General features: G+C 41.7%; 1 protein-coding gene across 1 annotated transcript in view; it reads right to left on the minus strand.

The window, feature by feature from the left end:
* Window positions 1-1,381: 1,381 nt before the first annotated feature.
* Window positions 1,382-25,725, minus strand: part of ZCCHC2 (zinc finger CCHC-type containing 2) — a 58,081-nt gene continuing 33,737 nt past the window's right edge. Inside the window, exons 7-15 of the mRNA XM_044920860.1 lie at window positions 23,142-23,236; window positions 20,696-20,779; window positions 18,866-18,923; window positions 16,687-16,822; window positions 15,514-15,578; window positions 14,856-14,950; window positions 10,294-10,422; window positions 4,411-5,904; window positions 1,382-3,460 (exon numbers count right to left, since the gene is read on the minus strand). Of these exons, the coding sequence (XP_044776795.1) occupies window positions 3,393-3,460; window positions 4,411-5,904; window positions 10,294-10,422; window positions 14,856-14,950; window positions 15,514-15,578; window positions 16,687-16,822; window positions 18,866-18,923; window positions 20,696-20,779; window positions 23,142-23,236 (2,224 nt within the window). The 3' untranslated portion in view covers window positions 1,382-3,392. The remainder of the gene's footprint in view (window positions 3,461-4,410; window positions 5,905-10,293; window positions 10,423-14,855; window positions 14,951-15,513; window positions 15,579-16,686; window positions 16,823-18,865; window positions 18,924-20,695; window positions 20,780-23,141; window positions 23,237-25,725) is intronic.

The following is a 25,725-nucleotide window of genomic DNA, read 5'->3' on the forward strand; positions in this document are numbered from 1 at the left end:
CCCGGCACGTGCACTCCTGGATTTAAAGCCTAGAGAACTCTTGCACACACGAGCCAGGAGACTGGTATCAAAACGCTCCTGCTGAGAAAAAAGAAATGAAAACCACCCCAGGGGCGCCTGGGTGGCTCAGTTGGTTAAGCGACTGCCTTCGGCTCAGGTCATGATCCTGGAGTCCCGGGATCGAGTCCCGCATCGGACTCCCTGCTCGGCGAGGAGCCTGCTTCTCTCTCTGACCCTCCCCCCTCTCATGTACTCTCTCTCATTCTCGCTCTCTCAAATAAATAAATAAAATCTTTAAAAAAAAAAAGAAAGAAAGAAAACCACCCCAATGGGGACAGAATGGATAAACTGTGTGTATCCCCGCCCCCCAGCGCAATGGAACACTGTAAAGGTAGTGAAAATGACTAAACTGCAGGAATGTAACTTGAGGACCGCAAAGCCCGAAGAGCAGGGACAGTCACAGAAGACTACGCACGAGCCGCCCTTTCTATAAAGTTCAGGAGTAACACGCGGCGTGGAGGGAGCAGGAGGGAAGACGTGAGGGAAAAGCACGAGAAGAAGCAAGTTTCGGGCAGTGGGCTGCGGAGGCAGGAGGGCGAAGGGACGGGCAGGGGACACAGGTGGTGGCACGGCGGCCTGCACACTAACCGGAAGGCGGTTCCTTCCGAGGGCCCGCGCGGCGCTCCGCAAACCACCAGGGATCCTGCGACCGGTTCAAACCCGCCGCCCGAACGGGTCCGGGGGGGAACATGCACGGGCCGGCGCCGGACAGTCGTTCCCTGCCGTGTGCGCCCGAGCCCCTGCGCGTCCGCCGCTGCGAACGCTGGCGGACACGCGGAGGGGCCTGGGCGCAGCGACGGGACCGAGTCGCGGCCGCCAGACGTGGCTCAACTGCGCACACACGCGAGGCTGGAGCCTCCCCAGAAATTGCTCGGTGTGTAAAAACGGACCAGAGGCTGGGTCAGAGAAGACAGAACCGGGGGGATCAAAGCCACTCGATACTGTACTGAGAGCTGCCTGGAAAACACAATCGTCATAAGCCTGCGAGAGTAAATCAGGTCCTCCATACTTCCGGTGACGGGAGCCGCCACCGGAAGTGGCACACAGCGCGCGGGGGACAGAAACACAGTCGCTCAGCGTCACGGGCGGCCTACAGGGCGGGGCTGTCGGTGCAGGGGGGGCATGGGGGGGGCTGAAAAACATCCATATGGTTAAAAAACAAAACTTTGTAATTCACTGCCCCACATTACAGGGGATAATGTGTTGATTCTCTAAAAAGAAAAAACAAATCACCATGTGTGATGTCCTCCTCCTTTCACTTTTACAAAATTTGCAATAAACCACAATTCTTAAGCTGTTTTTCATTTTTTTTATTGCTGTTAATTCAAGGAAAAAGGGTTGCATAAAATCCAATCTGTTCTAGAAATATAAGTGGCCTTTCCAGTACATAACATTTCAAATATCAAAGTATATGGTAAACATACAAATAAGGAGAAGGTAACATACCTCCTATGTACAGTACAGTATTTTAAATCATAAAATAAGCTCCATAAAGTACAACTGGCAAGTGATTCACAATGCGGTCCATACGTGGCTTATCAAAACTCTCACTAGAACAACTCAACTGCAGCTTAACAATTAATTTAATAATGTGGTCCAAAAATACCCAGATCAAATAAAATATATTTAATCAAAATAATTTCCTTTACTCGAACTTCTCTTTTTAAATTAAAGCTTTCATCTACCCCTTCATCCCCGCCCCTTTCCCCTTTAACTCCCACCCTGAAAGTTAGTTTCAAAATGTACATTGCTGCTATAAATATAAATGCTACCTATGAAGCATTAAATGAAGCTTCTTTTTTCTTCAAGTTTTTCCTTTTATCTAGCAATCTGTTAGGCTTCTGAACCAAGACCAAACACTTAAGTCCCTCCGCTGTACACCGACATTACTCCACACAACAAAAATCTATCATTTCTGCTCTGTACTGAGGAATGGGAAAACAAAACCAGCCCCGACCCTTAACCTAGGACTATACAGTGGTAGTTGCTCATTGCTTTTGAATGCAGCAGTTCCAAAAATACACCCAATCTTCCAGATAATCTCAGTGCACTTTAGGAAATCAAAAATTACCTGGAAGCAATTTAGTACATAGATTGGCTTTAAAAAAACTTTTTTTTTTTTTAAACAGCAGCATTAAACTTAGTGACATGACACTGACATGATTAATACCATCTTAACACACTCAGAATTCAGTCTTTCACATTATAATCAAGCATAGTGGTAAACTTATCAAAGTGACTTTGCTACGAGAGACGGGTTAGGGAACAAACCTGACTTTTGCAGAAGCCAGAGCTCCTGCTCAGATTGCAATAAACCATACACATTTTAAACACAACATAACACTGCTACAGTTGGTGTGAGAAAAGAAGAAATCTTTACTCAGGTAGTGTCTCTTTAGCACGACACAGTGGTAGACTACAAGTGAAATCGGCTGTCGACTTTCATTACACACACAGACACACAGAACAACACTCACACTAGTTTGTTCACTTTAAGTCTCTCTGAAGCAACAGGCTAAAAAAGTATGATGAAGTAAAAAGGTTTTTTTTTTTTTTGGCTATTTTTGTTTTTTGTTTGTTTTTTTAAGAAAAAGCTCTTTGTCCACTTCAGACATCATATTTTTTCAGTTTCACATGGTTTTACTTCTTCCTCTCTCTTCCACTTACTTTAATTTTGATTTGGACCACAAGCACTGCATATCTGTGTTTACGTGATGCTGTTTAGTACATACATACACACAATTCGGGGAACTTGATGTCTCCTTTCGGATTAAGGTGAAACATTTCACCCTTGACTTACAGGCAGGACGGGTCATGAAAGCGGAGACCGATGCGCGGCCAACTGCCCCTGCCTCAGGTCACTGGAAGGAGGGTGGCGGGGAGATGTGTGTCCTTTAGGGTGAAAGTGAGAAGAGTGGGGAAGAAGCAAAGTTTCTCTTTTTCAAAACCATATGACTGTCACCAGTGTTGTAAAAAAAGGTCAAATACACAGTTTTAAAGATTCAGTAAACATTGCACACAGCAAGTATTCAGTGTAAAAAAAAAAAGCACAGCAAACATTTTCCTTTTGATAGTTTGTCTGGATGTTTAAATTACATGTATCATACACATAAGCCTGTTGTTGAACCAGGAGACCAGAGGCTGAAAAGCAATGCATTCTTTTTTGTTTTGGACATCGGTACAAGAGAAATGAAAAATCCCAACTGCATAGAAATCTAGGAAATGTAGAGACAAAGAAACACAAACAAAAAATACCTTTCCTTTCCTCCCCTCCACACCCCACCATGACTCCCCAACACGTCAGGGTATTAGGCAGTCAAGCTTTACTTGTTTCAGTCTGCAGAATCCAACGTATCATTAGAAGGGGGGAGGGGAGGTGCGTATCTCAGTCTGTAAGTGCCTAAAACGGGAAAGACAGAACTGCTAAGTCACTGCTTACAATGCAATGCATCACAAACCACTACAAGATAGCAAATGGGCATGCTCGGCAGAAGGCAGCTTCCTCCGCACTACTACGATTCCAAAATGGTAAAATAAATTACCTTCAGAAAGTAATATGAAGTTTGTGCTTTAAGTTCAACCTAAAGCTATCAAACTCAATCTTCCTTTAAAAAATGTCAAGTATACACTCGCAATTCAAGACTTTTTTTTTCTGGGTGAGATTTGGCAAAATGACAAAAGCCAAATCCAAGCGAAAGATAACAGTCTGACGTCTCCGCTGAATTTGTGATCTTACTCATACTCATTTAAGAACATTTTCTTGTTTCTGGTGGTAATAACATTAAACAGAGTTCAAATAATTCCCTTACTCCCAAACGAGTGCTTAAATATTTTGTTCCTTAAAATGCAATAGCTTTTTTTTTTTTAAGCATCTGCTGGGAGGGAAAGGGGCAGCATGAGGGAATGTGCATGAGACCAGCTGGCTATGCATCGATATGCTAAAGAGAAACTAAAAATCAGACATGTCAGATGACTACATTACTTCCTACTTTTTCAGTATTTAAAAATTTTGTTTACTCTACGAAACAGAATGGTAGCTTAAAAAAAAAAAGTGCGGCAAGCAAGAGATTTGACATTATAGAACGCAAATTCCCATTATATTCCTTCAAAAGTGCCTCAATGGTTTTTGCTTTCCTTGGAAACTGAATTCCTCTCAACTTCCTTGTGCTGCGTGACCTGGGTCTACACTAGGTTTTCCCATTTGCATTTTCGGATTTGTCACTGAAAAGCACAACATCCGTAAATGAACACACACCAGCTCTTTCTGCCACAACAGGATCACCATGCTCAGTAAGGTAGGGAGAAACGGGCACACTCAAAAACAAGTCCTCTGGGAGCTCTCATGATTACCTTGTTGACTGGCCTCCATGGACGACTGCTTGCACTCCTGTGCGTAGTGTCCGCTTACGCCACAGTTGTAACATGACACGTTCCCGTTCTTCTTGGGCCCCGAACCGCTCGCGTTGGCAACTACATTAGGTGCTGGATAGACAGGATAGAATCTCCCAAATCCCGCCATTTGTTGCATGCCATAGTTGGCTTGGCTCCCCATGACTGGGTCATGCACCAGTCCATTTGCATATGGAGTCTGAGGCAGAAAAAAAGGAAGTTGGTTTCCGTTGCTCTGATGTGCTTGGTTGAGGTAGCTGCCATTGCAGATGGATGGCAGAGTAAAGAACGACGGGACTCGGTACACTGGTCCGGGCATTGGGTTAGGATAGTAGTAACTATTTAGCTGAAGGTTGCCATTGGTCCCACAGCTGCACCTGCGCCCACAAGAACCACAAGGACCCGAGCCCATCTGCTGTGGCGGCAGTACTGTCCCGTTAGCGTTCGTGTTTCCCACAGCACTGATGTAAGACGTGCTGTCACTCTGCGCAGTACTGTGTGTCAACGCAGGGCTCGGGCTGGGGGCGGGGCCTGGGGTGTGGGTGGGGACGGCGGGCGGCGCTGCGGGCTGGGCCTGACTGATGCCCGCCCCCGCCGACTGGGCCGACGTGGCCGCCGTGCTGAGCACGCTGGAATTCTGGCTGGGCAACACACTGGCGGCGAGGGGCGAGCCTGGCAAGGGGTAGGAAGCTGGTGGCTGGGCAGCTGACAGGCCGGCTGCTGGAAGAACTACCTTCACATTGGTAGGCTGAGGGACGGTCCCAGTGTTTCCCTCGATTTGAGGCACCATTTGATTGAGTCCTACCACCTGGGATGCAGATTTTGTGATGGGGTCCGTGGTAGCGACAGGAGATCCCGGAAAACTACCTGGGCTGTGGACAGGAAGAAAGGCAGTGTTTGGTGATCCGATGCTCAGACTCGCGGGGGGCTGCTGTGGGATGTTAACTGGGCAACTCTCTGAAGACCCCTGTGGTGGCGGCAACTTTAGCCTCTGGATTGTGAGGTGCAAAGCAGGGGCGCTGCTGTGGGGGAGGAAGGCTGACGGAAGAGGTAAAGGGGAAGCCAGTAATTCAAGGTGCTTTTCAGATTCTCCAGTAGAAGCTGCTGGCCCCAGGATTCCAACAGGGGTGGAATTTGTGGATTCCCTTATTGCAGAAATAGCAACAGGACTGGGAACGAGCATCCCTATTGTCTTGCCATCGGCAGATTTGGGTGGAGGAACAACAACGTCAGACTTCTGGGCACCATTGTGCATGACACAGTGTAAAGTTGGCATAAAAGAAATATGCTGATACTTGGGTGCGGTGAGGGGATCTTCTAAAAGGCCTCCGTTGTCGCTTCCTAATGAAGCAATCTGAACAGGCGGCTGGACAGTGACGGTCTGGTTGACGGAACCATAGCCTGTAAACCTGGTTGTTGATGGATTCCCAGAATCCTCAGAATTGCTGTCTGTGTCTAAGGGAAACATATAAACGGATGTTAAAGCATGCATCACTCTCATCTCTCGCTAGAAATAAATTTTAAGTATATCTATTTTTTTTTTATTTTACATTTTATTTTTTTTTAAGTAGGTTCTACGCCCAGCATGGAGCCCAACGCGGGGCCTGAACTCACGGACCCTGAGATCAAGACCTGAGCTGAGATCAAGAGTCAGACACTTAACCGACTGAGTCACCCAGGCACCCCACATTTTAAGTGTATCTAAAATCAACTCTGAAGTTTAGAACTGGAGGAGATGTGTCCCTCTGTTTCCTGACCACCAAGCTGACCTTCATTTAATTTTTGGCTTCCTATGGACTTTTTTTTTAAAATATAGAGATTCTGGAAAAGGCAAAACTACAGTGACAATAAAAAGACCAGTGGTCATCAGGGGCGGGGAGCTGAGGGCAGAGACGAAGAGGCAGAGCACAGGGGACTTTCAGGCAGTGACAATGATCTGTATGATATTATAATGGGGAATACAAGTCATTATAACATTTGTCCAAAGCCACTGAAGGTATAACAATCAAGAATGAACCCTTAGGTCAACTACAGGCGCTGCTGGGTGATAATAATGTGTCCACGGATGTTCACGCTTAGTAAAAAGTGTACCACTCCAGTGAGTGCTACTGATAACAGGGTAGGCTGTCTACAGGGGAAATCTCTGTAGTACTTTCCTCTTCATCATATTGTAAGCCTAAAACTGCTCTAAAAAAATTAAGTCTTTAATAAAAAAGAAAATCCATGGAGAGATAAGCAACAAAAGGTTAACTGGAGACTGAATGAAGCACAATACTGAGATTTATTTAATATCACCTTATTACTGAGAAAAGGATTGGATCTTTTTAATCAATTTTAGGCAATTCACTTGATTTGTATTCTGCACTGCCAAACCCAAGGTCTTCCCACGGGTCTCACACATATGATGCAATCACAAGACTATCCTTCACCCAAAGATCTAGAGGTAGGGAATGGAAGAGAATGGATTTCAGTGGGGAAAAGAACATTTAAAGCTCCTATTTTAGTCATAAAACAAATGGTGCTGGAGCACAAGCAGCAAGGCAAATACGAGCACGCCGCCATCTCGCCCATGGCAAAACAGCAAAGCGGAAATCCAAAATTACACGTCATATGGCGTTATTGCTGCAATCGCTCTCATGCTTGTATACAGGAAGAGCTTCAATCTAGACTTGCCCTGAGTGTCCTAACTTCCGGTAGAAAGAGGGCAAAAGATAAAGTCTAGTTCACAATATGCAGGTATCATAAACCCAGATGCTGCAATAGTATGTGGAGCAACCATGCAATTAAATGTAGTGCCCATTTTAACATCTTTTTTGCTCATGAATACAGCAAAACTGTATCATGTACAGCAAAACTGTATCATGTACTTAAAAAAGTTTACATGTATGAAGGTAACAGCTAGCTATACTATATTCAGCAAAGGTGTTAAAAACTTTTGAAACAATACTAAGAACAAATCATACTAGTAGTCTTCCTCAAGAAAGGTTAAACAGAACCTGCTTAATGACACAGGATGTCAACAGTGCTATTCACTCAATTATTATAATTTAGGAAGAAGAGTTTCAATTTATGAGTAAGTAGTTCTAGCATAAACTTCCCTTAATAACTGAGGTGTTTCTTGCTAAATGTTTCAAAACAAAATGTATCCAAAAGTTAGTAACTTATTCAAGGCACTTTACCTGTATCTGTAACCATCGTAGCAATACACAGTGAGGAAGACAAACATTTAAGTCCAAAGAAGATAGGTCATTTTTCAGGTGGTTAACTACATTTCTGTATGAACTGGGCTTTCTTTAAATCTTAAGTCACGGCAAATGGTCCCATGAGTTTAAATGATCCCAAAAGGTTTTCTGAGCATTGTAAGGACTCATCTAGCTAATTAGAGACGGTCTCTCCCTTTTTTGCATTGGCTTTCAAAAGTATGAAGTCTCAAAACAAAACCCCATTATGAGCAACAGAACAACAACAAAGTCACATGCTTTTTAAAGCAACCTTTTCATGCACTCAAAATTCTAAAAATGATTAAAGCTTTTTCCCCACAGTGGATATTTTCCCCCTGCTGGTTTTAGATATTCCAAATGATTCTTCATTTAGGGAAGGCTCAACTTAGTCACTGGATAATGGAACTTCTCTGAAAAAGGGCAAGCTCCTCCATCTAGGCCGCCAACTCACCCTATCCGACGGCAGGAAAGGGAGGCTGCAAAGTAACCTGAGTGCACAGATGTACTCTTCACAATTCTGACCAAGAGGCCAAATGTGCACTGTTAGCTCAAGAGCCCCTGGATTATTGGTACATCCCACAGAATCAAGCAGAGCCTGGGGAATGAAACACACTGAAAGCTTGTCTATTCTGGATAAGGCATAAAAATAAAAATAAAATAAAAATGCTCTCATTTAACTTTCATAAGAGCTCTGGGCAGTTATTTCCATTTTTTTTTCTTTTTCATGAGGAAACTGCAGATCAGAAATAGCGGTGGCTCTAATTAGAACCGGGGGTAGAGTCTCTGCATGCTGCAGGGTCAGGCTTCAAACCAACCACCCAGTAAGACGGGCTTTAACTGTGCGTGACGCAGCAGCCCCCCTGCCGGAGCTCCCCAACACATGACCTGATACTCTGACACAGAAGCTGAGGTCTCGGGAAGCTGCACGCTGCCCAGGAAGAAGCCACGCGCGGCTGAAATGCTGTGGTCTAAGGCTCTCTATAGATCATGGCCCCAGGGAAACCATTTAATACTTCCCACTAGCATGGCTTCATCTTATAACCAAAATGTTCCTAATCAGATGTTTATAACCAAGATGTTACCAATCAGATGTCTTTATCATGTGTAAAAAATGATATCCTCATTCAACATACACATTTTTGAGATCTCATTTCCAGAATGGTAGTAAGGATCTCTGACACGCCGCTCCTGCATAAAAGGAACAAGAATCCTGGCAAAAACTGTCAAAATCAACTCTTTCAGAACTCTAGAAATTAACTAAAGGCTTACAGCAATCTGAGGAGTGTTTATTCCAGAAAAGCCACTGAATCTCTCTTTTTTTTTAAAGATTTTATTTATTTATTTGAGAGAGAGAATGAGATAGAGAGAGCATGAGAGGAGGGAGGGTCAGAGGGAGAAGCAGACTCCCTGCTGAGCAGGGAGCCCGATGTGGGACTCGATCCCAGGACTCCAGGATCATGACCTGAGCCGAAGGCAGTCGCTTAACCAACTGAGCCACCCAGGCGCCCCGCCATTGAATCTCTTAAGAAGGATGAGCACTGTGGCATTTTACCTTGCCCTAATTCCTGTATACTTTCTCCAGCTCAGAAGTAGCTTTATAAATGAAAAGTTTTGCAGCTACAGTAGCTAGATAAACCAGCAGCCTAGCAGCCACCAGAAAAAGCATGGATTTGGAGCTCTCTAAAAGCCCCATCCCCAAAGAACTGTCACTACTGGCCTAGCAGTCAGAGCTCACTCTGTGTTAACAGCTACTTACCCACGGGGCATTTGTCACAATCAGTCAAGCTGCAAATGTTTAACAACTAGGCTGCCTGAGGCAGCATTACCAGTTGGGGCTAACAAGAGGTTGACCAAAAAACTTAAAAAAAAAAAACCCAGAAGAATGAGATGTCCACAGGGAGCTTTAAAAAGCTTCCACATATTCCTGAAAATCTAGAAGGTTTTCTTATACTCTTAACTTTTGGCTGACTCTGAGCTTCTGTTTAAGGAGGAACTGAAGACAATACATACAGAGAACAAACGGCAAAACGGCAGATGTGAATCTGCATTATCAGTAATTACAGTAAAATTAAATGGATTAAACATTCCACTCAAATGGCAGAGATATGCAGAATGGCTAAAAAGCCGTAATCCAACTACACACACTTCAGATTCAAAGACACGAATAGGCTTAAAGGACAGAAAAAGAAGTACCCTGCAAATAATGCCCAAGAGAGCTAGAGTGCTATATTATTCTCAGATAAAAGACTTTAAAAAAAAATTCTTACTAGAGACAAAAAAAAGAGGGATATTTTATAATGATAAAAGGATCAATCCATCGGGAAGATATGTATATTATAAATATGTACCTCTAGCAACACACACATTTTCAATTTTTCTACACCGAACTCTTTATTATGACTATTTTTCTACTTAATTTCATATGCAGGGAAATAAAGCCTTAAAAAAAAAATCAACATTGCTAGGAACTGCCAAGTCAGAGGTCTATGACACCCTTTATACCAGTTAAATTTAAAATCAATAATGACATTTATAGGAACATAAAATTACTTATGTCTGACTGATTTTAAGAGACAACACACATTTTCCTCTGCCACCCCCATATCCCTTCCAGAGAGCAAACCTCTGTCTTTTTCTTCTTCACTTTCAAAGCTTTCTCTTCCATCATGTCGTGGGCTAGAAGGAGAACTGTAACTCTCTGAAGAGGTTTCTCCACACGTGTCATGTCCAGATCCAATGTCCAAATTCACATCTAAAAATAACAATTCTATTTTTAAAGAATCATGTTAAGTAGTTAAATTAATTTCTGAATTAAACCATTAGAATTAGTTACAGCTGTAAAAAATTTTTTCTTTCAGTTTTTCTATAAACACTTAAAAAGCTGGTCCTTGATCTAGGTAAAAATTCATTATTAAAGCACAATTTTAATTGAAAATACCTGAATAACAAATACATTCTTAAAATAAAGGCAGAGGAACAAGTCGATCTTACTGACTTTAAAAAAAAATCAGAGTTAAGGTTCTTTGTAGGGTCTGCTCAATAACAGTGCATGGAGCCATTTTCTAAGTCTGGATATTTTAACTCCTCAGAGCTTATTGGAAAACTCATTCTTTAATAGAACTCAAGAATAGAACTGACTGCCAAAAATGCTTATCCAGTTAAATCACTGTGCTCGAGTATTTAAAAAGAGTCAAATGTTTCCCATCTAGTAGACTAAGTAGCCCCCTGAGTTCTGCCCAGAAACCAAACCCAGATCGAGGTGGGGTAGGGGGTGTTGTACAGAACCTGTCATGATCAATGAGCCATATCTGTTTTGGGCACAGAGAAAAGATTATTAGTATACCTAGTACTAGACATTCCTGCACTGGCCCAAATTTAGATAACTGTTCTATTCATTTCTGTAAACCCAGCAGCTAACATAGTTTCTGCCTCACAGCAAGCATTCAACACATGTTTAGTAGATAAATCCCCATATAAGGAATTCTGGAGGTATTTCGGAATTATATAGATGAGTGAACCATTTCTATGGCAACCTGGTAGAAGCAATAAAAGGTAATTGCTTGGACAAAATATGTGTTAGAAAAAAAAGATATGGTTTGTGTAATGAACAAGGCAGCTGACTAATCTGTGTCCTTTAATCCCTTGAATGTATTAAATTTATAACAGTGTTAGTACGGTGAAGTATGACCTAGCCTAGCCCAACCACTCCAATGGTGAAGTGATATTAAAGAATAAAGTCATTAAGAATGCAGATGCTGCTAATTCCCTTTGGGTAATAAAATGCCAAACCGCCAAAGGAAAACCGCACAAAATCTCATGAGACTGTAAGAAAAGTGGCAGAGGAGTGACTTGGGCAAGTAATAATTTTGCAGAAAAGTAAGCTGGAGTGTACTTATACACAGAGTAGGCTCTGCATTACCAGTCACAACATGACTGAGGGAAGGGATGCAAGCCAACACTAACGGGGATCTGAAGACGATCTAATGTGCCACGGTGGCCAAAGAGCCTGGCATTAAACTGGACGAATGAAAATAAAACGTATACAACTGTGGCACATATGGAGATTGTGCATATAAATAGTTCAAGCAGCAAGATGAACAAAATGAACAATTCTACTAAGGGAATCAAAGATTCAATGATCGTATAAAACCAGAAATGATGCACTAAAAGGGAGCCACTGGGGGAGGGTGAGCTGAGATTTGCTCCCTAAAACTCAGAGAGTGAAACTACAGTGGAGTCTCTGAAACTTCAAAGAGTAAGTTTTGGAATATGTTAAAAATAAAAAAAATAATAAAAAAAGGGCAGCTATTTCTCCAAATGCCAAATTATAGAATGATTTACTCTAGATTATATAGCTAGTCAATATTCTAATCACCAAACTGTCAAATATAATCATTTGCAGTTTTCAAGGAACTAAATCTAAATCTAAAACTATACTAAACATAATTCTCTCTCTGATGATCCAGAAAGTGCAGAGTCTTTGGAATTTTTCTCATTAGGAATCATGTGACCCTCTGGAGTCAAGAGGTGTGAACGGAGAAGATGAAACAATTATGATGAAGGATGTTCCACCCACTGTCCTTTCAAACAGAAGCATACACTTTTTTATTTATGTCTCAAAGGGTAAAAGGTTATGCATGTTATTAAGAAGACAAACCCCCCCCCAAATTACCATATTCTATTCTGGCCACTATTCTAACAATAAAAATCCTGGTTACTAGTATGTACAAACAAACAGAAGTTAAGGTGGACTGAAGAAGCATGTAGGTATACCAGATGACAGAAACACAGTGGGTTATTAAAGGAAGCTGGAGGTGTTTAAGTCTCTGAAATCTTTTAAAAGAATTACTGAGAGGTCAACTATCTCACGGCCCCCCCAAACTTCTTGGTGCCACAATCCACAACAGAAGAATAGGGTGGAAGAAACACAGGGTGATACCGTGGAACAAAGTTCTTAACGCAGAGGAAGTAAAGCAAGCATCCCTTTTAGTGGAGAGATTTAAAGCTGGAGGTTTTAAAAGCAAATACACTGCAAAGAATATAGATGACAAAGAAGACTGCCTGCTTTCTTGGGAGGACACAACACAAAGGGAGGCAGTAAGGGACTTATTTTGCTACCTTTGTATCTTTAGAATATTGAACTATATAAATGTATTACTACTCAAAATGGAAGCTAAATTTTAAGATTAAAAATGAGTAATACTTCTCTTGGTTATTAAAAGATGAGGACAACCTACCAATCAGAAGGATCTGATATTTTCAAATCCAATACAGTCTCTACACTTTATGACATGCAGGATTTTTCCAAAAAGAAAAACATCTTAAATACATCTTGAGTTTACTGAATGCTTAAAGGTAATTCCTTCTTTATACCCTAATGTTTCAAAGGGACATTAATAAATAGAGGGTCGTTTTTATTTTTAAATCAGAGTCGGCAAACATCTGAGCTACATTTGACATCAGTGCAGAGTTAAAGATTTTATATATAGTCACACTTCAGGACACAGAATAAGGTTTATCTTAACAAAAAATCCGGACGTTGTATTTTCAGAATACTGGAAAATAAAGAGCCAAAGGGATTTGGGAGTTTGGGATGTTATTTAGAAGTTCTTAATAACCTACACAATGTATGTTTTCTTCTACCTTTGAATAGGGAAAAGGAACTAAAATTACTGAGCACTGACGTACTCAGCACTGGAGAAATGCTTTTCAGATGCAACCATATTTAATTCTCACAATCTAGGGAAGGAGATTATTATTCCTGTCTTACAAATGAGAAGAATAAGGCTTCGGAGAGGCCACACATTTACAAAACCACATTGCGGAGTACAACAGTCAAACCCACGTCTGTCTGAGATCAAAGTCCACAGGACTTCTCCGCAAATAGGAAGCTAACAAGGAAAGAAGAGTTGTGTGCTTCTCCGGGAAGCAGCAATTCCCAAATTATGTGAGAGACAAGAGACAGAGCGATCTTCTGAGGGTGGGCCACATTTGACAGAAATTTCCACTGGGAAATGACCCAACGAAGTAAGTCATCCAGGAGACAAACATGTGGGCAGTGAAGAAAATGAGCTGGAGGGAGGAAGACCAGAGACAGGGAGGTGTGCGGGAAGCAATTTCCAACCATCCACCGACAGAGGCCTTTCGTCGTTCTTATTGTAGCTTTTCCTCCTCCTGTTGGCTGCCACCACCACAGGAAACCTCAAAGGTACTGAAGTGTTACAATAAACCGAACAACGATGTGGGTTTTTTTTTTTCCCATGTCATTTTTTTCCCCAAAGACAGTTGTTCAGTTGGTTAATTCAATGAGTTGGCCAGATGATTTTTAGAATCAAAATGTAACTGTATTTCCTGTATCAATTTTCAGTCTCTCTGAATAAATACCTGATTTAAAAGCATACTCCATTAAAAATATATATTCTGGTTATTCATGTTGTATCACAACCGAATGTGCTAATATTTGAATAAAATTTAAATTTAAAAAATCCTTAATTTGTGAGGTCAGTCCCGTCAACAAATGTGTTAGGTACACACATGAGCAAAAAACATTCTCCTACCAGTCTATGGGCTTTTATTCTCTTTTATCTTTCCTATTAATAGTAAACATGACACTGAAAAGTTATCAATGAACCAGAAGAAAGGACATTTCTCAAAAGAATACAAAACCAAAGAGACCTTAAAATAAAAGTGGGTAAATGGAAACTATACAAATCTAGCACAATAAAAATCTGAGTGTCTGCATTCCCCTAAATCTCCATAAAACCCCCACGAAGGATGGTCAGTAAAACATGAAAATGTCAACAAGATTCCAAAAAATGACTTTACACAAGAACAAGGACAGGTTTCCATGAGGGTAGAAAAGATCTTCCAGGTCCCTGGACCTCTGCTCTGGAGGAGCGACTGGCTTGAGAAGCTAACAAGTGAGGAGCCGGTTGCTACCAGAGGAAGGAGAAGGTGGGTAAGCAGAACTGTGGCAAAGGAAAGGTGTATCTCCACCGCTGAATCCTACATCCTCAATTAACGCCATTAATACTTCAGAATGGTTTAATTCAGAAATTGCTATTCTCATCAGTGCAGGATCAAAGTATGATACCAGGATTTGACACAACAGTTCAATATCTACTATAATAGATATCATGCTAAATATATTTAGGGGATGGGTATTTAAAAGAAAAACTTTCTTACCTTTCACAGAACCACCATGGGCATGTTGAGAAGTGGAGAATCTAATACCATTTATTCTACTATTCAATCTGTTGTCAGTTTTCATCGTTTTCTCCCTAAACCCAAAGTATACACGTTACCGACATTTTTTATAAGCCTCTCTAGAGAACACAGTTAATTACTAAGATTTTCCCTCGGGGTGCCTGGGTGACTCAGTCGGTTAAGTGTGTGCCTTTGGCTCAGGTCATGATCCCAGGGTCCTGGGATCGAGCCCCACGTTGGGCTCCCTGCTCACCGGGGAAACTGCTTCTCCCTCTCCCGCTCCCCCTGCTTGCACGCTCTCTCTCTCTCTTTCTCTCTGGCAAATAAATAAAAATAAAATCTTTACAAAAAAATTTTAGTAAGCTATAATCTAAATGCAAGATTCACCTTTTAGTGTACAGTTCTGAGAGTTCTGCACCCCTCCAAACTAAACAGATTTGGCAATAGCTTTATTTCAATCATTTGCATTTGTTGATAATTTTAAATTAAAAAAAAAATTAAGTCTCGAAGTAAAAATAAGGTGAGAACTAGTAGAAAAATAATATTTGTATGTCGTCAACTAAACATGCCCAAAGTCAAATCCCACATGTTGCCTTTCTTACCAATTTCTATTACTGGAAAATTACACTGAACCTACTTTTCTATTTGTGGCTTTCCTTTCTTCTTATTTATTGATGATAAGCTTCGTTTCTCAGTTGAATGCTAATGGAAAGAATAAAAAGAAATCAAACAGACTAAAACTAAACCATACTGTGTTGTTATCCTTCTATTCTGAGACCAAACATTAAAATGACATATTCCCAGTTGTATATTCTAATAAATTCTGACTTCTAACCTATTTCCTGAAAATACCTACCTGAATCACTAAAATCTGCACATTCTCTGATAAATACTTAATATTAACCTAAGAAAAATACCTATTTTGTATTTTCGTTTTAAAATGGACCTGTATTCCTTCTTCTGACCACAAAATAAAACACAGTCAAGAAACTGGTATTTGCTACACCTTCAACAGAATTCTCTTAAAGTTCAGGTTGCTAAAACTTCAAAACAGTTTTGTCACCTTTAAGGGGAGACGGTGTAGGCACTGAAATAGAGAGAGAAAAGGCATAATCAAATGGACTCTGAAAATAGGCCATTAAGTAGGACTAAGGTAACATACAACTTCTTAAAATATGCTTCAATGCTTTAGTTTGTAAAAACGCATTCCAGTAAAGGTTAACATTTGGATCTGAGTGTTGTCCAGAAATAACAATCAGGTTAACCAATCTATTTTCTAGGAAGAAGGTGGTTCTCTCCAGAGCTGCACAGTGAGCATCCCCCTACATCTGTGGTGCTACCGTACCTAAACAGACACACGTGAGAGTATTCTGTGCTTTGACTACACCAACTCCTAAGAAAGCAAGTATTTCCTAATTACATTCTTTTGTATTCAAAAGAATACAAAACGGAAAGCTGGGGAAGGTGCCCCAGCTATTCATGAGGAAAGGTCGGTTTCCAAATTCACATCACTAACAGCAAGATAGCAACTGAACTGTGAATACTTCTTTCAAAAGTGAAAAAATCTGGCAAAACCATTTAATGTATCCCTAATTAGAATAAACATTAAAGGATTTGTATCAAAAGGTACTAAATTTTTAAGCAATAAAGGCAATCTCAGCGTATTCTTTCAGGTCTCAGAAGAGCTTAGACCACATATTCCAGTTAAATTTAAAGTCCAACACTTACACTATCTGACATAATAACGCACAGAGGACTCGACTCTTCTAGAGCAGCAATGAGCAAAGACAGAAACGAAACCCTCCAATACCTGGTCAGCTAAGGCCACACAGTGCTCCGGGTGCTGAACGGCGGGACAGCTTTGCTTCCTCCAATCCACGAGTCCATTCTGTTCGGAATATTGCATGGTGAGCCCATCCAGTGGAGAACAACTTGTACTGACAGTGCTATCAGAAAAGTTTACACATGCATGAAAATCTACTCTCAATAGTGGGGCCTACTATTCACAGCATGAAGAAGCTGCAGTGACCCTTTCTTCAGTATATTATTTTTTTACACAATGCCTAGTGATACCTCTAAGGGAAAAAAAAGTATACTGTGAGAATAAACTATTACACAGCTATCTGATCTAAGATAAGAATTAATACCTTTCTCTAAGGAAATTAGTAACGAATGCACACTGTCTTCAGACTCTATGCTACGGTCATCCTGTACCACCCCCGGCTGGCGGGTAGCCCCGATCCTGCGAGGATCGCTAAGAGCTGCATATATCTAAGGCATATTAAAGGACAGGATGATGCGACTGAAAACCAAAAGAAACAAACAGAAACAGACTCAAAAAGAATCCAGAGAAGGAAGGTACTGAACAGGGCCTTTAAAATAACAGTGCTTAACACGTCACTGACTACAAGACGATGAGACATTTTGGAAGAGTCCTGGAAAATATAAAAAATTTCAACTCTGGCACTGTAAAAGAAACTGAAAGTAAGAACTCAGTGGATGGAAACAGATGAACAAAGTCCATGAGGAGGAACTTTGGTCAGAAGAAACTAGACTGGAGCGCCGAGAGGAAGAAAATACGGAGAACGTAGAAAAGTTGACGAGACACGCAGGGCACGATGAGAAGTCTATCATCCAAAGTTGTCCAGGTCTCAGAAGAGAAAACAAGAGAATCAGGCAGAAGCAATATCTGAAGAGATCATGGCTTGGACTTCTCTAAACCCAAAAGGTATCAGGCTTCAGACTCAAGAAGTAGAATTCATTCAAAGACGGCTACACACATATCCTAGGCGGAGTGCTGAAAACCAGACAATAGGAAATCATAAAAGGAACCAGAGCTTGAAAAGCGCACCAACTTCCAAAGAGCAACAAGAAGACTGAAGCGATGAAGGCCGGCTGTCTTTTTTAGTCCTCCTAGTAAAGCAGGATCTGGGATGGCATGGTTGCTAGGGTAGGTGACCCCAGGAAGCAGGAACGACGAGCACACAGAAGGAAACAGGAAAGGAGGAAAAACCAACGTGAGGGTCCGTTACTGAGGTCGCCAAGAGAAGCAGCAGAGGCTCAAAGCAGCTGGGCCCTCACAGAACTATCTAGTTAAAGGACAGGAAGCTGAGCTCCCCCATCAGTTGAGCGCTGACCCCCGGGGACAAATTAACTTGCATTTCTGGACTATGCCTGTTTGAGAGCCAGCTAGGTCCCCAGAATCAGCAAGTGCCCCGAGGTGGAAGGTGGCCCGTCTTACAGCTTAGGTGGGACAGGAGAAAATGAGGGGAGCCAGAGCTGGGCTGAGGGGATATAATGCAAGGGACCAAAGGCATTCAACAGCAAGACGGTAAAACCTGAGTTTCAAAGCGCTCACAGAAAGTAACCGCCAACCTAGGATCCTGTATCCAGCAAAAATGCGGGCAAAATAAGCATTCTTTTTCCAGGTAAAAACAAAGTGAATGCATCACTGGCAGGACGCAGGAAATACTCTGGTGTTCTGCAGCAAGAAGAAAATCACAGATGGATGCTAAGACACGCATGCAAGAACGAAGGACACTGGAATGGTAAAATCTAACTGATGAGTGAAGAGTTTCATGAGCTCTAAAATACAGGGAGAATAACAATACATGACACTGACGGTTTATACGGGGGAGAAGGAAAGGGAAGCAACAGTGATTAAAGGTCCTCACAGGGTAAGTGGTGCAAGCACTATTCATATCAGACCGTAGTAAGTTTCAGATGTAAAATACAATCTCTAAGGTAACCACCAGAAGAACTGAAAACGATATAGAACAATCAAGGTTAAGGGAAGAAAAAACCAGAATAAAAGCCACCCTAAAGCAGAAAGGAGAGAAAAAAAAGGTAACACAAAAAAGGTGGGACAAGTAACAGGCCAAGAGTAAAATGGCAGACTTACAGCCAAATGTATCGGTAATTCAAGTAAACGTGACCCAGTGAATTAAAAATGCACAAAGACATTTACGTTTTAGAAATTAGATACGTACTTCACGAGGGGACTTTTCCCGGTATGTTTCTTGTGGATTATGGTGTGCTGTAACACGTCTAGAGTAGAGACAAAAACAGTTTATTATACCAAATGCTTCTGCAAAAATCCAAAAGGATGATGCAACTAATTTATGTGACTATAACAGTGTCAACAGACCGTGCAGAACACTTCTAAGCATTTCTCACAAAAAATTCCTTAAAGAGGCAGTTTTTCAAAGACACACTACTGAATTTCCTTAAATATCTTCTCAAATGCAGTCCACCTAAGAGCAAATTGGTTTTGTCCAAAACTGTGACACGCCCCTGCAAAACGACAACCCTCGATTTCAGGCTCTTTTCTTAACCACTAAAGAAATGAAGTGTCTCAAACATTCAAAAAATGCCTATCTATTTAATATAAGAAACGCCATGTACCCATCTCCCAGGTCTCTCTATTCAACTGACTCCTGAACAACAAACATGGGTCTGAACCGCAAAGCGTCCCCGTGCACACAGATTTTTCTTCCGATGAGTAAGTACAGTACTGGAAACCTATTTTCTCTTCCTTATGATTTTCTTAACATTTTCTTTTCGCTAGCCTACTTTATTGTAAGAACACAGTAGACAGTACACCTAAAATACAAACTCTGTGTTAACAGTGGACACCTTTGGTAAGGCTTCTGGTCAAACAGCAGGCTACTAATAGTTTAGTTGTGGGGGAGTCAGAAGTGCTACCCAACCTTCAACTGCTTGGGGGTCAGCACCCCTAACCTCCATGTTGTTCAAGGGTCAACTGTATCTGCCTCTTTTTATAAGAAACAAAAATATATCACAGAAACAACCGAAGGCCTTCCTCCATTCCATTCGACTCCCTCCCCCTACGGAGGTAAACTAGTTGAAATATTCTAGTGCATGTTCTTATGAAGACTGACAGCACCTGGGTCATACCCAGGTATTTGCTGTTACACACAAGGCTGCCCTGTGAGGACTTCAGTCTCCATGCCCTGGGCACACGGACAACAGTTTTCATAGCAGCAGAACTGCTGGGCAGTAGCATAAAATTAATTACTTCCAACCTCACTGCACAGTGTCCAATTTCTGTCCAAATGAGTTGTACCAATTTATATTCCCACCCGCAGCGGATCAGAGTTCCCATTACTTCATATCCCTGGTAATGTCAGACTCAAAAGTGCTTTGCCGATCTGATGAGCATGAAATGACAGTTCACTGTTTTTACAGTGTGCATTTTTCCCACTACTCGTGAGGCTAGACACTGCTCAACAGCTGTTCAAATTTCTTCTTCCATGAACTATCTTTATCTTTTGTCCATACTTCCAATCAGACTGATGTTCTCACTGATTTTTTGAAAGAATATTTCTATTGTCTGGATGTAGTCTTTCTTCAACTGTGAATATCCTGTAAGTGTCTTCTAATTGTCTGGTTTTTGGGTCACATGTTCAGTTAATTTAGATCAGGAAGATCTCCACTACAGTCATGCTCTGCTTTGTCAAGAATGCCATCTTGTCCCAGATTATTAACATTTAAAAGTTCCATTTTATAACTTACATATTACATTACGTTTATGTTACATATATTTTGTTATTCACTTGCAATTTCTGTGCATGATATAAGTACAGATCTAATGAGATAATATTTTTTTCAACTGGAAAGCCAGCCAACATCATTTACTGACTAGTCTATTTTTTCCTCACTTATTTATAATGCCACCTGTCATATTCCGAGTTCCCAGATGTCTGTTTCTTGGCTCCTTAATTTGTTCTAATGGTCCATTTGCCTCTCCCTTTGCCCATATCAGGCAGAATGACTTATTCCAGTGAATCCACACTTACCTTCTTCTTGACTTGAAGCTTCCGAACTGTCTTCCTTTAAGTGTTCTAAGATTTTAGAAGTCTTCAGGGAGGATTGTAAGTTATCTGCAAGGAAGCATTCAGCACCATTAACTTTTTAGGAAAAATATAATAAAAGAAAACACACAGAAGGATTCCTTCTCTCCCAAGAAGAGGAGAGTGGAGAGTTAGTGGCAAAGGGAACACTTCTACTAGCTGGGCCTTTGAAGAAACCAAAGTGACAGAGCACGAAACACTGGCCTGGGAGTGGGGACCCTGATCGTGGAGGCTGCTCTCTCTTCCCCAAATGCTCACGTGCAAAATGAGAAGCAGCACTAGATGAGTGCTTCCCAAACATCAGTGTGTGCTGAGGCTTTCAAATTTCTAATGTGTTGTAAACTATCACTTTTAAAAATACGATCACGTGTGGCAATGTCAAACTGCTACACAGACTGTCTACTCTCAGTTTCTATTCTTCTATTACAGAGCAGTGACAAGCAATTCATGGGCCAGCACTGACCGGTCACCGAACACATTCTGAAAGCCCCGGACGACTTCTCCATTACGATACAGACCGGTGGGATTCCAGAGTTTAATTCTGAAGTCATTTAGGAGTTTAACAATTTTGTTTTCTCCATCGTCAGAATATAGAACACTATGCTCTATCCTAGGGAGAAAAAGTGTAGAGCTGTCATTCTTTAAAAAAAAAAAAAAAAAAGTACAAATGAACTCGGTGAAACAATGGGGTCATCCTGACCAGATTTTCCACAATCTCAAAACATGTGTTTTTAATACATTTTAATTTCGCAGCAATCTGATACCTTCTTTAGCGTTGCTCACGCGCTTTAAATACTGTAAAGCTCTCATGATGAGTTTTCTATTATTTATCTGTGCACTACCCACTTGGGCCAGTGTTCCTGGGCAGCCTGCTAAAATCTGAATTTGAAGTTTAACTTCGTGTTTCAATGCTTTTTTAGAATTAAACAGATCTATTTAAGTGATACTCCTTAAAAAGTACTTACACTCAGTTCAAGCAGAAGCACTGACTGTTAAATCTATACAGCTCTAGGATGATTAGGATTCTCCTTTAAAAAAATACAGCTACTGCCACCACTCAGACATAAATTTAACCACGTGGTTGTTCATCTTGTCTTACTAACTAGTCACCAAAAGTCATTAATTCTAATTGCTACTTGTTTGTTTAAAATATTTAAGGCGCATGTGCCCCACTAGAGAAACTTTAACATTAAGTTAACCCATGTTATAATACCCAATCATCTTACTTTTTTAAAACTCTTTTTCTTCCACCTCAAAATGAGGAAATACGCATTTTCTTTCCCCTTTAGGTACAAGAAAACAGGACTTTGTTGAAAGCAGAAGAAAAGATTTAAAAAAGTAAATAGCCACTTGCCAGAGTGGCTGTGCTGGAAGTCAGCACGTTCTCCTAAAGCACACATCCATGTTCCTGGCCAAATATTTGTCTAAACAGGCAGTTGAGAAAGATGACATCAAACAACACACAAGGCCAACTGTGATGAAGGATGAGACATGAGGGAAAACCAACCCACAGGAATAGAAGGAAAAGGCAGGGAAATCTTCAGGAGGCGGTGTTTCAGTTGGGTCTTAAAACAGGTGTGATTTTAACAGGCTGTGCCAAAAGGAAGGCCATTTAGAAGTTCAGGTGCAGAACGAGCCAAGACACTGGGACAGGAAATGGCACGTGTACTGGGTGCATGCCAAGCCTGAGAGACTAGCAATAAGGTACAAGGAGGCTCATGGCCGGGCTTGAATTTCAAACCAAACTTTTAACGTTCTCAAGAGGGGATTAAAAGCAACTGATCCCTGAGGTAATCCTGGGATAGGTTAAAGTAAAGCGAGAAACTAGAATCTGAGACTAGCGAGAGGCTTTGCGCAGGGTGTGCAGGAAAGAAAGGCTTAACTGCCAACAACGGGACTCGTTGGGGCGGGGGGTGGGGGTGGGGCAGAAAGGAAGACATCCTTTGTCCAGTGTGGCTCGGCCTGTCCATGACTGACTACAGAGAGGGTAAGTGAAAAGGGTAAGGCCCGGGTTTCCAGACTCGGAAGCCGAGGAGGTCACTACGGAGACGGGGGACCCAGGAGGAAAGGCAGGTTCTAAGAGGTTCTACACCAGGCGCTCGGCAGCGGAGCACCTCTACGACCTGCACGCCCAGGCTGACCAGCCCCGGGGGACCCAGGATGTGCACGAGTCCGGAGACAGCTGGCCTCCGCCTGGCAGCCAGTCAGATTTGTGACGTTAGCTTTAAAACTGCGGTGTCAATGTCACGGAAGACTAGAGATGTTCTCAATCGAATGCCACCCTTCCCCGACTGGGACGCCGGCGGCCAGCCCCCAGGGGCGGCATGGTGAAGCAGGACTGAGCGAGAAAGCAGCCGGCTTCCAGAGAGGAGAGGAGAGGAGAGGCGCTTACTGAGGCTGTGCAGGGGGTCCGCTGGTACGGCCTGAAAGAAGCTGTGCACCCGCTGACTCTGCAGGAAAGCTTGGGATGACGTGGAAAATAGCTGCCTGCGCACAAAGACAAGACCGGGGTTAACTTCACGTGGGACAGATCTCAGGCCAGCGCACGTGGCCGTTTAATTCAGGTATAAAAAACAGACGGTTTTCCTAAGGAAAAGAATATTATTTTCTAACGTATTTCCCATAGGAGGAAGTGGATAAAAGTTAAACCTATTTGCAAAAATCTAGTGAACAGGCTTATTTTTAATTTTCTATAATCTAGTGATATGGTTGCAATTCTGGCAAAAAAATATATATATATATATGCATCTATACATATATATTTATATATATATATATATATATATATATATATATCATTTCCGCCTTTTGCCCAAGTGGTTTCTGCTCAGAATAAGAACTGCAATTCCTTTACTCTTCTTCACAGGTGCTACTTTTCCTCACTTGCCTGTCCCATGAAGGCACTTTCCCACACTCTGAACCTAAGAGCCTAGGATGCTGGGGTGCTACGGGTCCTGGAAACTGTGGAATGCGGTGGTCTGGGGAGCTACAAGTAGGACTACGTCCTAAGGCATGACTAACTGATGATTCGCTCCACTGTGCATCATGCCATGATTCTAAACCGTTATCTTTGAAAACCAGCTTTCCTCACATTTTATTAATGTAATTAAAAGACTTCAGCTGGACGTCTTCTCTACAAAGGGACCCTGCAATAAGGGGCATAGTTACAGTACAGTCTAATGGAAAGTTTCCTCAAGGATCTGAATACCAGCTCAACCACTTAAAAGCTGAATCACCCTAAACCAGTTACTTAGCCTTTCAGCTTTACTCTCCTCCTAGGGAATGATACTACCAATTCATCAAGGTTATGACACTCACAGCACACAAAACTGTCACCCTGCTCAACATACAAATCCCCTTGCATTACTGTCGAACACGTTAAATGCTCATTTAAAATTCTTAAATTTCTCCCCAAGGTTTTTGACCTGTCATTCATATTAATTATAGAGTCATTAGATACTATACCAAGAGATGACCCTATGGACCAAAATTACCTTGCACATTAGGTAAAATTGCTTCTTGGTATGCAAATGTGGAAATAAATATTCAACAGGAAGACAAACAGGGGAAATGAAGAGAGATGGGAGGAAAACTGAGCAAGGAGCTGACCTAAATTTCCAGGTCTGAAAACATTACCTACATCCGGGGATTAAAATCCGACGGCAGTGGTGGAACCTACTACCCAGTTACATTTACAAACCAACTGGTCCAAAGACAGACACACCTTTAATTCAAGGCTTGAGTCCCAAGAGAGAGCCTAGATACCACCCACCACTCCACAAACCAAATGCATGTCCGCTGTGGGAACACAGAGCTACACGTACAAGCCACAGCCGAGATGAACCCACAGGCCTGAAAGCAGCATCCACACTAAAGTCAAGGTGCGGTAATGCAGAACCACAAGATGGCAACCATACCTATCTACTTGCAAATCAAACTGGCCATAAACTAACATATTAAATAAGAAAAACAAGATTACACTTCGACATGACAGAAACTACCCAAGCCCAAATGTACATTTCAGTGCCATATTTCTCTTTTCCTAATTTACAGTGATCTGGAACTGTATTCATGCAAGGCGTCCTGTACCAACCCCATCTCTCCGGCTCCTATAAACTCATTTTCTATTTCTCCCTTACAATAACTGCCCCTTCCTCTAAAATCGCTCCCTTTCTTAAGTGACATGAATGATAATCATACTAAACTAAAATTCACAAACTGAGAATGAGGTGTTCTCACATCCTATTAATGGTGTTGGGACCACAAACCAGCCACACAAATCAAAGATTTTTTTAAGGGAAATATTGGGGGGGGGAACGTATTTTAAAAATATAATTTTTTCGGGGTGCCTGGGTGGCTCAGTCGTTAAGCATCTGCCTTCGCCTCAGATCATGATCCCAGGGTCCTGGAATCCAGCCCCGCATTGGGCTCCCTGCTTGGCGGGAAGCCTGCTTCTCCCTCTGCCACTCCCCCTGCTTGTGTTCCCTCTCTCGCGGTCTCTCTCTCTGTCAAACAAATAAAATCTTTAAAAAATATATATATATATAAAATATATATATCATATATATCATTTTTTGAAGAGTAAACTCTTTCCAAGCAGGATACAAAACCCTGAAACTGTCAGAGAAAAAGATGATAAATCTGACTACATAAAAATTTAAACTGCCCACATGGTCAAGAAATAACGACAAACAGGGTTCCCTTCTTTAATCTAACAAATAACTCTTATAAATCAGTAAGACCAATAAAAAATGGGAAGAACTGAAAAAGCCATTCACAGGAAAGTGCAAATACAGACTAACTACAGACTCAAATACAGACGAAAATAAGATACAGTCTTCCTCTCTGAGCCTGGCAAAGATGAGAGATGGAGAGTATCTTATGTCTGCTGAGGTGCACAGATCTGAATACAGGACTTCCAGCGTTAAAAGGGTTGTTACTTCCTTAGAATCCTTAGAAGTAGCTTGGAATCATCA

Source organism: Neomonachus schauinslandi, chromosome 14, assembly GCF_002201575.2.
Source record: "Neomonachus schauinslandi chromosome 14, ASM220157v2, whole genome shotgun sequence".
Classification (NCBI taxonomy): Eukaryota; Metazoa; Chordata; class Mammalia; order Carnivora; family Phocidae; genus Neomonachus; species Neomonachus schauinslandi.